The 13,548-nt window shown below is 41.0% G+C and overlaps 1 protein-coding gene across 2 annotated transcripts in view; it reads left to right on the top strand.

The window, feature by feature from the left end:
* The first annotated feature begins 1,327 nt into the window (after positions 1-1,327).
* The window catches only part of ryk (receptor like tyrosine kinase), a 46,874-nt gene continuing 34,653 nt past the window's right edge, over positions 1,328-13,548 (top strand). For both annotated transcript variants that reach the window (XM_071517584.1, XM_071517583.1), the window contains exon 1: positions 1,328-1,963. In XM_071517584.1, coding sequence (XP_071373685.1) covers positions 1,753-1,963 — 211 coding nt within the window. In that variant the 5' untranslated portion in view covers positions 1,328-1,752. The remainder of the gene's footprint in view (positions 1,964-13,548) is intronic.

The following is a 13,548-nucleotide window of genomic DNA, read 5'->3' as shown; positions in this document are numbered from 1 at the left end:
AAGCCTAGAAAATACAAACAATACATCTCCATATCATGTCTGTCTTGACATATTCCACCTGAACAAACTTACACCTGGGAATCGGATTCCAGTTGAATGCAATTAACTAGCTGGTAGGATAGAAATCGGCAGTTCTCTGGTCCCCTAGGAGCAGGATTGAGAACCACTCTCATAATTTATGTCTGTCTCACAGAAAGGTTAATCAAGCATCTCCTCACGCTTTTCCTCCAGATGAGTTTCTTAAAACTCCCACCAGGCAAATTTACAGCAGCCAAGAAGAAAAAAATAAAAATGTATCTCACAATATATTACAACCAGCCCTGGCCTCGCCCTTATAAAGTACGACTCCTATTTAGCAACATTTTGCAAATTCACATGTTGAGGATAATCATCCCATTCCTCTTGATTCGAAGACTCGCACTTCTTCTGCTGCCTTCAGGGCCCCTCGTAAACTCCTACTTCCTTCTTGCGCATTCGGGTAACGTTACTTTGGGTCGGAAATAACAGAATGGACACTGTAACATAATTATTTTTTGGTGGCTGTTGTTTTTTTGGTGACCTGGGATCACATTTAATGCGTTGAGTGCATAACTCTCTGATGGAAGTTCATTCATTCCAAATGAGAAAATCCGTTAACACTGCCTCACTCCATTGCAGTATAGATAAACTAAAATGTTGTCATGCCCCATTTTATTTTTTATTTTTTTCCCTAAATCTCTAAATCTTTATTTTTTGCTAAATAAACATTTTATGATGAAAAGCTTTTGTCGGCGAGCCAGAGCTGGAGTGAAAATTTATGTTCTATATACTACCATCAATACTCAGTCTACTCAGAACTCTACATGCAGTTTGCAGCAACACAAATCCATTGTGGATTAAGTGTGATCCCCATGTTAGAAATGAAGTGGCACAGATTGTGCTGCAGCAGCAGAAACAGCAGAAAGAAGAGGAGAAAATGTGCATCAGTCATGTGATTTATGTTTTAATTAATTTTCTTAAACGTGTGACAACTAAAAGAAAGTTAAACAAAGCTGAAAATGTAAACGCATAATAATGATTTACTCATGCCAAACAGTGACATAAGAATCAAAACAAATCAGTTTTACCATCAGTTGTTGACATGACTCCATGCTTTCGTTAACTTAAACGTCATTGAAATGTAAAAATGTAATTGTACTTACCGCTTTTTGCGTGGTTCATCCCTGCTCAACTCATAAAAGAAATATTTCCGACAGCACCTAAAGGCAGCATTCAACTTCTGTCGTCAGAGCAGTGAGTGCCCCTCATGCCCCCCTCCTTCGAAACGAAAACTGGGATAGTAAGAAAAAGCAACGGGAGGAAGGACCATGGAGGGAGAAAGCTGGATGTGTTAGCTTGCTACTTTAGGACACTTTTTTGCTCTTCTTGCTGTTTTTTGTAGGCACGAATTAAACTGCAGTAGTGCGGCGATATCAGGTGTGTGTTTTATGTGCTTGGAATACGCCGTAAGTCTCCCAAACATTCAAACGTTGAACGGCAGTTTGAACGCGGACGATTAGCACAACCTGACTAAAGTTAGCCTGCTTTGGCTAGCTGTCGAGCTAGCAAGAGGGGACAAAAACCCGTAGTGGGAAAGGAGTCAACGCCAAAAAGTGCGGATCAGCGTTAAATAGATAGTAATGTCGCCTTCGGGGATTAACTTCAGATACGGATGAGAAAGAAATCGGTGATTGGGGACCAAGGAGAACAACTGCGAGCCAGAAGACAACTGCTATGTTGGGGTTGATTCACTGCTCTGGCAGCCCGTCTGAGTCCCGAGGTTGGCCACACTCGGTGCTGTGGAGGCTTGGGGGCTTCTTCTTCCTCCTGCTGCTGGAAGGGGCTGGCTGCCTCGCCAACCCAAGCAGCGCTCCGGGCGTCAACAATAACAATCACCCCAGTGTCAACATATACATGAGTGTGGAGGAAGTGAAGAAGCTCTTGGGTAAGGACGACTTGAGTGTGGCCTGCGTTTAAGAAGGCCATTTCTCTTTTCACTTTGTGATCAGTGTTGTAGTTAGTAATCTGTGTGTCTGTTGTCGTTTAGTTGTGCCCAAATGCACATCAACTACACGTTGCTTTCTAAAACTGTATTGAACTGTGCTGAAACGTATACTTTTATTTTCTTAAAATATATGCAGTTATAGTGATAGGCCCATGATGTCGTTGGGGCCAATTTAAGTGCGCCCTTATTTAGTTTGCTAAATAAACAGGGTTTTTCTGTTCTACACACCTAATCAGTGACCATAATATTGTGTCATTTAATGTTTTTGTTTAGGACCTCTTAATACAACAGACACAGATGGTCATCTGTATTTTGCATGTTCAGCCAAATTCACTTGATTAATTCTTAAGGCAACTGAATGGTTGCAGAAAACGGTATGAGCATACCATATTTGTATAAAACAGGCTTATTACATTCAGTAAATAGTTTTTGGATGATCTTGTGATCATGTGAAGGGTCTTGACCCACTGGCTGAGAACTACTGATTTAAAAAAGTAACCTATTATCAAAGACATTGGTTGCCTATAGCCTAGATAGGATATGGGTTACATGTGTTGCATGCTTCATCCATGTCATTCAATTCATGTCTTTCTTGTGTGTAGTGTGTGGTGAGGCCATGGTAACCTGAAAAAGAAGTGATATGAAAGAGTAATACTGAGATTTAAAGGAGTTGTAGCTTCATGAGGATTATATGAAATGTGGACAGGGACCGATTTGTGCGTGGAAAATACAGCCTACCGTTGTCAGAGCCAGCCTTGACAAGTACATCTTCACATGCATCTTACCCTTGAGCCCCATATTGAATTTGATATATAAATTAAGTCATCACTTAATGGCACTTATAGACCTGCAAAGGACACAGACCAGTGCACTAAAAAAGTATTGGGTATGGTTAAAGGAACAATAGAAAATAAAATTGGTATGATGGTGGGGGGAAAATGCATCTGAAATGGTGTTTTGGAATATCTTAAGATGATCATTTGGATTCATAACTTGTTATTTAGAAGGCATTGGGAGATATGGCTACATTATTTTCATGTTCTTGACATTCTTGTCATTGGCTGATGACTTGTGCCTCGTTGATTGTTGACTTGTCTTCTCAGAAGTCATTGCTTCCCTCGAGTGAAGGATGAAGGTGATTATGCTAATGCTGATTAAAATTAAAAGGAAATGCACCCTGCACCATCACAGTGCCAGCAGAAAGTTGGGCTGGTAATCGACTGTGAGGAGCAGTCCTATTAGGATGACTACATGGAATACTTGACTGAAAGACATTAAAACAAAATGGGCTTAAACAGTGCAACTTATGAATTATCACTTACACTGCTACAATAGGTCCAACAAGACAGATATTTAATCCTCCCTTGAACAAAAAGCCTGATGTTCCATAAACACACAATTTTTGTGTAATTTTAAACACAATTTTTGTATCGCCTCATCTTAGTCAGTTTGATTGACTTATCAGTTGTTAGGCTCTTTATTTGAGTCACTTTTAGTCTCATAACTCTTTTTTATTCTTAAATATGCTTTGGTTATTTTGAACAATTCCTATATTGACAAGGAGAATGTGTGATAAACCTTTATCAAATATGTCAGTACCTCCCTGTTTTCTCAATTCTGAGAGTCAAGGCATATTTTCCTCAGAGAGATTGTAGCCTAATACATTTTTCATAAACTAAATAAATGATGGCCTAAATAAGACAGCTTTTTTTTTTTAAGTATGATGTGAGAAAAATATATTGATGAGGCCATATCGAAAGCAAGCCTTGTTTCAATGCCTGCTCATTTGACTGAGACCTAAGCAGTTTGCACCCACAGTAGGCTATCCAACCCTGTACACACTGCTGCTCAAATGCTTGACATTTTCTGGCCATGGATAATTACATGTAACTGCCCAAACAAAGGAAACAATTGAGAAAATGCAGGATACACAGTATCATGAAATCAGATGGGGTGCATATTCCAAGTATAGTTTTAGTACACTCAACAGCATAAAGAGTAAGGTAAATGCCAATATTGTAATTCTGAGTGATCACCTTCAATCTATGATGAAGTATGTTTTTAAAAACTTTTTGGGAGTGGTGTCCTTGAGGACGAGTCTGCCTCCCTCTGCAGGGTGTGTGGTGACTGGATGGTTTTGTGAGTATGAAATTGATATAAACAATTAGTCGTTTAATTCTCCAGAACTGAATCTAATTGGCCACTTATGAGAGATTCTATGGTGGCACTTGACACAATGGTTTTTTTCTACCATCAAACCATCAAACACCAAATGATAGCGTTTCTTGTCAGAGAAGGATGTCATCTCTTGAACAGAATTTCAGAGACTTGTATGCCCACTTATTGAGGTCTCCTGCTTAGACACTGTGGGCCCTATCTTACACCCGGCGCAAAGCGCAGCGCAATGGCATTGCTAGTTTCCGACCGACGCAGTTGTCATTTTCACGTGCATTGTTGGCGCATTGCTATCTTGAGGCAGCGGAAAGCGATTGCGCCATTGACCAACAAAAACCTGGTCTAAAGTCTGGCGCAGTATTTTCCTGCTATTTAAAGGGCGCATTATTCAGATAGTAAGATGCGTCTCTCTCTCTCTCTCTCTCAAACACACACACACACAACGTTACCATGCAAAATAGGAAAATAGGATCATCTACTATGAAAATTTGCCAAATTGCCATATGCTTTCACCATTACGCAATGCCAGATGCCAAAAACTACATGTCCCTCTCACCATTAGGCAGTGCCAAATGTGCAAAGTACATATCCCGTTAACCATCATCACACATTGCCAATTGCTAAATACACAACCTACAACCAAGAAAAACAACACAGTAACTATGTAAAAAGCACATCCCAACAAAAAGTCATGAAAATAAACTGCAAAGGCATCTTACCTTCAGCCGACGCACAACATAGGCCTACCCGACGCACAGAAAACAGCAGAAAACCGTTCGTTTCTCCAACTTGCCGAATCCGCCATTTAAATAGCAATGCGCCAAGGTGCAAGCACACCTGGCTCTTAAAGGGAATGGGAGATGACACTCTGATTGGTTGAGTTCATGTTTCGCCCAAAACACACCTATGTTTAATTAAGAGACTTAGTACAACCCCTTTGCGCCTTGCGCCTTACTTTGTGCCCACATGTGAGTCGTTTAACTAGCAATTTGGATTTGAACACACCCTAAATGCACTTGCGCCATGCGCTTTAGACCATGCGCCATGGATCGTTTAAATAGGGCCCTTTGTGTTAGTGTTTCCCCTTTTTTGGCACCTTCCTGGTGGTCTGCAAATATAAAACATATATGGAACGGGCCTGTTTTTGTTGCCTCAAATAGATTGCCTTCAGAAGGACACTTTTTAAATGAAGAGAGCTAGAAGGTAGAAGGGATACTGTCAGGATGGCGTTGGAGACAGTGGAATGATGGGGTAAATTTAGCCATCACTATTGCTGTACAAGCTGACCTTCCTAGGCCAGGAAACAAATGGAAAGGGACCATTTTGCAAACCATAACAGGGTCATGAGTAGGGTTGCAAAGGGGTGGAAAATTTCCGGTAAATTTCTGGAAAGTTTCCAGTAAATTTCCATGGGAAGTTAAGCTGGGGAATTTTGGAAATATTCCAAATTGGAAACTTTCCATGGGCATTATGGGAATTTATGGGAATTTATGGGAATTAATGGGAATTTATGGGAATTAACTGCGAATTGAGGGTAATTTAATGGAAAGGTATCATATCCAAGCATAAATATTTGTTTTGTTATAAGCAGACATCCATCCAAAATAATACAATTAAAACAGATTTATTTGTAAGTAGAACTTTATCAAGTGTTAAATATTTTATTGAACAATCAATCAACTTTCAAAAACATGAATGTTGAGTTAAATATTACTCATCCCCCCGACCAAACCCATTCAAAAATTAACAAAAATGCACAGGAATGCACAGTGCATGTAGGGGGCGTGGTCTCAGTAGCCCTGCAGTAAGCAGTGTGCTATGTGTGCATGTGATTGAGGAATAGCATAGATATTCAACTGTACTTGCATGATATCTGGTTGTTTTAGTCAGGATTATGCTAAAATATATTTTACCCAACTATATTTAAGTTCCCTATTAAGAGCATACTTTCAATTTAGTAAATTCCTGGTTTATTCCCGTTTATTCCCATAAATTCCCGTTAATTCCCATAAATTCCCGTTAATTCCCATGGAAAGTTTCCAACTTTGAAAATTCCCGGAATTTTGCAACCCTAGTCATGAGTTATATGGATTAGCCAGTTGCCTTCATGCTCTTGAATCCAATACTGGATCTCAGATGAGAAAATTAAGCCACCACTTGATGGTCCTTCTGGACCTGCAAAACAGACAGGTTTGTGCTTTTACTTAACAACTGGGCTAATGTTAGTCTAGGCGTCCTTGCTGTTTTGGTTGTATGTGTGACTGTGCTCTGTTTTCAAGTAGCTAATAGCCCTTCTAGTGGTGCAAAGGAAGAGCCAGCCTACCAATTGGTCATAAATTGTTAATATAGGGCTTGCTTAAGATGTGTAGGTGATGCAGTTTGAAACTAGTCATTAACAGAGTGAGTGCCACTGCACAGCCTAATGAAGGGGTAGAAGTGTTAGAGCACAATGTCTTGCTGAAGAGAGGAAGCTCATGTCTGAGACAGCTTCTCACTAACTAAGGTGCTGCTGAAAATAAATTAACTTTGACTTTGTAGCGTCTTTGCATCAGATTTGATTCATTAGGACACAGCAAAATTACCTTGTTTCTGTTCTTGTCTATTCATCTGGGAGAAAGCATCATTGAAATGAGGCATTTGTTTTCCAGTGTGTCCAGGTTATTTTCTATTTGAACAGGAAGTTGTCTTGGCCCCGTTATGTTGTATATGCTGAATTATTCAGCACTGCCAGCCAAAGGACAGAAATGCTGGTTTGTTTATTGTTTTGTTTAGGCCCTTTGATGTTCTAACTCAGTTATGAGCATCATATGCAAGTTTATTGCAGAGATATAGGAACTCTCCCATTGTGCTCTAGACAGCTACATTTAATGCTTTCAAATTTGTAAACAGGTGGGTGGGTCCATTTTGCTCCCAGTCTTTGTTAGTAGCTATTTGCTCACATCTTAAGTACTCAGACCTTTAGAAATGGGGTTAGTGAGCATCAATGTACAATCTGATAGTCTGAGTGTCACTTGATGCTCGTCGAAGATAGTGCTCTGCTGTGAGAGGAAGACTTGATCAGCTCAGCTGTCTCACAAATCCTGGGTTCAATAGACATTTGTGCTTTCCCCTATCCCGCTCAGACATTTCCTCCCCTTCTCTCTGGAGTCTCCTGAACTCTGTGATTCCTTTAACAGATCTTAATCTGCCATCGCTTTTGTAGGAGTATTTTGAGCTACACAGAACTCGACCACCTAGTTTATGTTTTTTTTTCTTCTCCTGTTTTTTCTCTACAATGTTCTGGAGCCCATCTAGGCATGATATGGTCTGTGGCCCGGATGCTGTCAGCTTCTTCTGACTTGGCCTCCAGGTCCAAATCAATGAAAGCTCTTTTATGTACTTGCAAACACAATATTTCTAACATTTCTGAAAAAAAGCAGTAAGACATTATTAATAGAAGCTTTAAAGTGATGATCTGTGCCATTTTCATGTACATTAATAACCCTTTTGCTACTCTAGTGACAATTAATATAACACAATAGTGATTCAATCTATAGCCTACCGAGTTCGTGAGAGCTTTCACATTTGCAGCAACAGCGGTTTGTTTGGACTAAGTAGTAGAATAACTTGCTGAAGTATTTTAAGTACCTCTGCCTGAATTTTAAATACAAAGACTTGGTGAAGTTAAGTGGAGTAGTTAAAAGATTCACCTTGCAAAAAGGTCGGATTGTGAATTCTTCATGTGGTCCTCAATTAACAAGTCATAGACTGGAAATTGTATGGAAAGATTTAGGATAGGCCAATTGCTGACATAGGTTAGACCTAGGGTATACATTCAGCTGGAATAAGAATAGTTGATTTTGTATTGGCTTCAGCATTTTATCCTGTAAATGGTCACAGAGAGAACACTCCCACCTCTGTGTAATCTGACTGGTGTTAGACCATAGGCCCACTTTGTCCCTTGTGGTTCCCCTTCTCTAGCAGTCTATAATGATAGTTTTAATCTTCTCTTGTGTAGGCAGGCAACGGCCTCTCTTGTGGTTTGCATGAAACCCCTCTGGCTGAATGGAGAAATCTCCTAATGTTTGACAACCAAGTATGTGGAGCTAAAAGTATGTGTGGACAGAAACTTCTCTGATGCAATGGCAACTCTGGCTTCAACTTCACAATGGCTATGGGCAGCCGGGGAGTGTCTCACTGCAGATTCATATCGAGACCCAGTGTTTGTGTGCTTGTTTTTACATTGGCTTTTACATTCTTATCGTTACAGTAGAGCCTCCTTTATCCAAACCACAGACTCACTGGTTTACTGAATGGGCATAAGGAACGAAAATATATCATGTAGCTAGGCTATATCATGCATTCATAGTTTTTGCTGGATTAAAATGCACCAATAACGTGGGTAGATAAGACATTTCACATAAACAGTATTACGTGAGAGTCACAGACATGTTTTCCTCTGTTTGTTTTGAGTAACTATAGAATTTCAGTGACTTAAGTGTTGAACTTGAAATTTGATTTGACATCATTTTGGAAAGCCTTTAAATGATTACATTTTCCCTACATTGATTTCAGTCAACCATTAATAGACTGTCCTGATTGGATACTTTCAAGAGTCCCAACTGTCCCAGTGCCCTGCTACCAGTCCTGTAAGCACACATGCTCAAACACATGGTACTTCCTGTTTACAAAAAAGGAATGTAATCTCCTAAGACTGTTTTCCATAGCACCAATGAGTTAGGTTTGCACTTTTCAGAATATGAACAAAGGGTCTGTTAACATCGTAGGCATTGTCTAGATTTTCCCTCTAGATAGAGCAAGGTACTTTATTCTCCATTTGACATTGTACTATCCAACCTAATAAATGTGGCTATCCAGGGTAGGGACAGACCCGGCGCCAGCGGAGTACCGACGAGGGGGCGTTTGAAATACCGACAGGGGGCGATGACATAACGCAAAGTATTCCCAGCTAGAAAAACATATGCAGCCCGATTGTCTTATCTTAGATAGGCTACACCAATTCAGCAGTTTTACCTTGATTACAGACAAGTTACAATGACACTGCCACCAAGTAATTCACTGTGCCTGCTTTACTAATATTGCGACCCGCCCATTGATTAACAGATGCATAATAATACGCTAGGTTAGAACAGCCTATACCGGTGACACAAACAATAACAATACAAATAATGAAATAACCAGCCCTTACCTTTACTCAATAGAGCTGCAGTCTTCTTCTATTCGATGAGTGGAACCTCCTCAGCAGTATCTCCTTCCATTCATCTTTGAATTTTCTACTGAGGTCATTCTCAAATGCCAGCTGGATCAGATGGGCTTTCCGCCTACGCAACATGCTGCGTCTGTGCTCAGAAAATACGTTCTTCAACGTGGAGAAAGAGTTCTCGCACAAAGCAGTTGATGCCCCAAATGTCAGTGCGTGTTTGAACGCAGTCAGCACCACTGGCATGGCACTGAAAACGCTGGAGTAATTTGAAACAAGTTGGCCCAAAGTCACTTTCTCGTCGTCCTGGCCTGTGCACCGAGTTTGCAAAAACTGATGTGCAACGGTGAACTGTGACTCAACCATTTCGGTCTTCGTTAAATCCAGTAGTGGTTTCACTGCACTTCCAATGCATCCAAAGCTGCCATGTACTTGCTATTACGTTCGCTGAAACGCAAGGCCATTTCACTGAGAATAGAGTCGATAACGCCAAAAAACAGCTGCTTGCACTCCTGTTCAATGTTCACTTCGCGCTGACCAAGACTCTCAGCCATCACGTAGTCTTGTAGAGACTTGCTGGTCTGTCGCTGCCATTTTGGAGGAGCAGGAACCGCATCATCTGCACCTACAATGTCAGCCCACAGTTTCTCAAATTCAGCATCTGATCGTAGATTTTCAATACAAGAAGAGGCACTTTGAATGAGCCGAATTGCAGTGATTAGATCCGTTTGTTCGGCTTGCAGCATCCTATTAGGTGGGTCCATCAGCCCCAATACTTTGTACATCACACAGGCAAGAAATTTGAAGCTCCGTTCTGTGATGGCCTTGTGAAGTCCAACAGCTTCAATTTTCACATCAGCACTTACTCTTGTGGTTCCGATTTCTTTCAGGAAGTCCACAAGCGTGGTGTGTGATTTCAGCACCACGGACACCGTGTCCAGTCCACCGTTGATCCAGTAGCCTTTTAAGCTTCTCTCCATTATACTGTGCAGCTACAGTGGGTTTTCTCAGAAATTTATAAAGTGAGTTGCACACGTCAAAAAAATCCCCAGCTGCACTCTCTGATGAAATGGCATGCACGACCACCAAATGTAATTGATGGTTAAAACAATGAATGTAAGGCACTTCTCTGTTTAACTTATTTGGAATAAGTTTCTGCATGCCTCCTCTTCCAGACATGACGCTGGCCCTGTCATAACACTGACTTAGTATTTTGTTTGTGTCGAGACCAACATTTGACAGCTCTTCAAGCACCAAGTTAGTGAGTGACAGGGCATCACACTTTTTTGTGGTCTGCATCGACAACAGCCTCTCTTCACTGTGCAGTTCTGGTCTACATAACGAACAACTATAGAGACATTCTCACTGCCTGTCGGGTCCTTAGTTCCATCCACCTTGATTGTAAACCATGACTCGCCAACATCTTTAAAGATTTGCTCTGTCACGATCGTACTCATCAGTTCAATGATATTATTTTGAATTTCATGTGATGTGTATGTAGCGTTTTTTGGAATTGTACTGAAAGCCTGCGCTAGCTCTTGGTTTTGTCTCAGCGTGTAATCAAATAGTGACAGAAACAGTCCATTGCCCACTTCACCTCTGTTATCAACTGAATCAATGGCGCCCCTCAATGGCAGTTCGTTTGAGACGATGAATTCAATAATGTCTACAATTGCACACACCTACAGGCGGTTTCGAGAAAGCTGATTGGAATTAACCAGGGTAGCTAGCTAGCCAATCTTCATAATCGTCTGTATTTCTTCTCCTTGCGCGGGAGTTGTTCAAGTCAACGTAATGCAACGTAACTTGCGTCATGACTGAGGGGACGGGACAGTCTGGGTGAGGGCCCCCTCACGCCCCCTTGTAGTGCCGGGCCTGGGTAGGGACCAAGTTTGGGTGGTATCCCGATATTATCGTATACTGGTGTATTTGAAAATGTTAATGTTATATAACAGGGTGTTACCCTGTTATATTTGGGCATGTTTCGACTTGCCCAGCCTATTAAGAGAGCAAATACCCATCTTGATTAATCCAAGCTTGTAGTGCAATAATTAATACAATTTGCCTGTAATTCACATTGTGAGTTAGGCATGAAATAATATGATACTTCAGCAAAGACTGGACGCCAGTTGTTTTACACCATACACCACAGTCACTACAGGTGCCACCTACTAGCAGCAGACTATGTACAATTTGGTATCTACAATGATATAAGCATGGCCCGACTTCTTTTCACAATAACATGATAAAATTGTATATCCCAATAATATGATGACACGGAGACAATATTGTGATCTGAAAAAATTTTAATCACCCAACCCTAGTAGTAATAATACTAGGGATAATACAGTCAAATGTACTGATGTGGTCCCTTTCCTGAGAGGAAAGTCCGCAGATGGACTTTCCTCTCAGGATCCATTCATTCTGATATCTTTACCAAACCACATGACTCCCAGGGAGACGGGACATGGCTGAAGTGAAATGGGGGTACACAGTGTATTTGTCTTTGGATGAAGTACAAGCAGCATCCCTGATTGTTTTTGCATGTGACTAATGGGTAGTGAGCTGCCTGTCTCATAAATCCTTTGCTGACAGGAGCTCCCTCTCCACCTGAATTTCTTTCCCACCCCCAGTTCCCATATCTACTGTCTCAAGACCAGTATCCTGGGTGCCAAGTGTAGAGTTTAACTGCATTTAACCCCAAGGGCCAATTACTGCAGTAACGCATTTAAAAACAACATTAAAATCCTTGCATCCGTTCCTTTCTACAAAACTTGGTAGGTCGCTGCAATATAACTAGGATTGGGAGCCGGGACCTGCAAGTGAGGAACCGGTTCCAGTGTCTACAGGACTGACTGGATCGAAACATGTTTGTGCTATCCATTCCCAGTATTATTCCCTGCTCTCTTTTTAAATACAACAAAATGTTGTTGTTTTTTTTTACTCATGTAGAAATTATTTCGCTCTCCTGGTTTGCTGTGTGAGAGTGGCTGAGGTGTTGGGGGGAGCAGAGTGCATTCAGTTGACTGTGACGCAAGGGGAGTTTCCTTGTAACTGAAGCGTATAGCAATACGGCAAATGTGGCAGACATTAGAAAGAAGTTCATCCTCTTTATCGATAAGCTGCTATGAGCTTCAGCTATAAGGAAACTCCTCCCGTTTGGCGGAGAACCAAACAGAGCACAACAGTGCTCCCCCCTCTCTTGCTCACTATGCCATGTCACAACCTCACTGTCATTCACACAGTGTACAGTTTTGTGATATATGTTCAGTTTTGTTGTAAGATCATAAAACAGTATGATATTAACAGTTCATATTTTTTATTCATTCTAATTTGGGATTGGTAGCAGAATTTCAGTCTATTCAGTTACAGATTTGTGGGGTGCAATAAAGGTCTGTGAAGGTCATATATAATAAAGGAACAGATAGAGGAATTGTTAAGGAATTGGATCTTTAAGAAAGAATCTTATTAAAACCTAGATATGACAGACGATGCAGAATTCACATAAATGTTTCAGTTTGTAAAAGATGTCAAGATGCGCTTAGAAAGGAAAGGACAGATATAATATAAGGCCTTAGAGACAATGGTAGCCGTCCTTTGACTTGTTTGACATTAGGGTCAGTGTGGATGCTGGCCCAGTGTCAGCAGGTCCAGTCATTCATCATAGCATTGCCGTTTTAGCAGTTTCTAATTAAGAGGCCTGTGATTTTATAGCAGACATTGACAGTGGCTTGGAGGCAGTTTGTGTTTGCAATGCTGAGTGAGGTGAACCGAGAGATGACAGTTATTGTTTTCTGTGAAGGTGTTATGACTCCAAAAGTGTCACGTTTTGTCCTGCATTTTGTTTTGAAAATGGTTGCCTGCTTGATGGCCAGAGGGACACTGCATCCCTCTGCTCATATAAGACCAGAGAAAGCTTCAGACTGGATTCAGACTGCCTAAGGCCCAAGCTGTGACATTAAGTTTGCTGGCCTCAAGGGCTTGCTCAGTCTCTCCATTTGCTGACATTCTGAGCATCCATGTGATCATTCAGAAGATGAGGAATGAAGTAAAAATAAGTTTTCTGTACACTCCATGCATATTTGCTGTTTCCTATAATAATGGGCTGTTTGAGCCTAGTTTTCCATGGAAGATTCATCAGTGGAGTAGA

The sequence above is a fragment of the Centroberyx affinis genome, unplaced genomic scaffold (genome assembly GCF_046629955.1).
Source record: "Centroberyx affinis isolate AG114_WGS23_722 - 3 ecotype Tasmania unplaced genomic scaffold, CSIRO-AGI_Caff_v1 ptg000503l_1, whole genome shotgun sequence".
Lineage (NCBI taxonomy): Eukaryota > Metazoa > Chordata > Actinopteri > Beryciformes > Berycidae > Centroberyx > Centroberyx affinis.
Note: the sequence above shows the minus strand (reverse complement) of the source record. Positions and strands in the feature narration are given on the sequence as shown.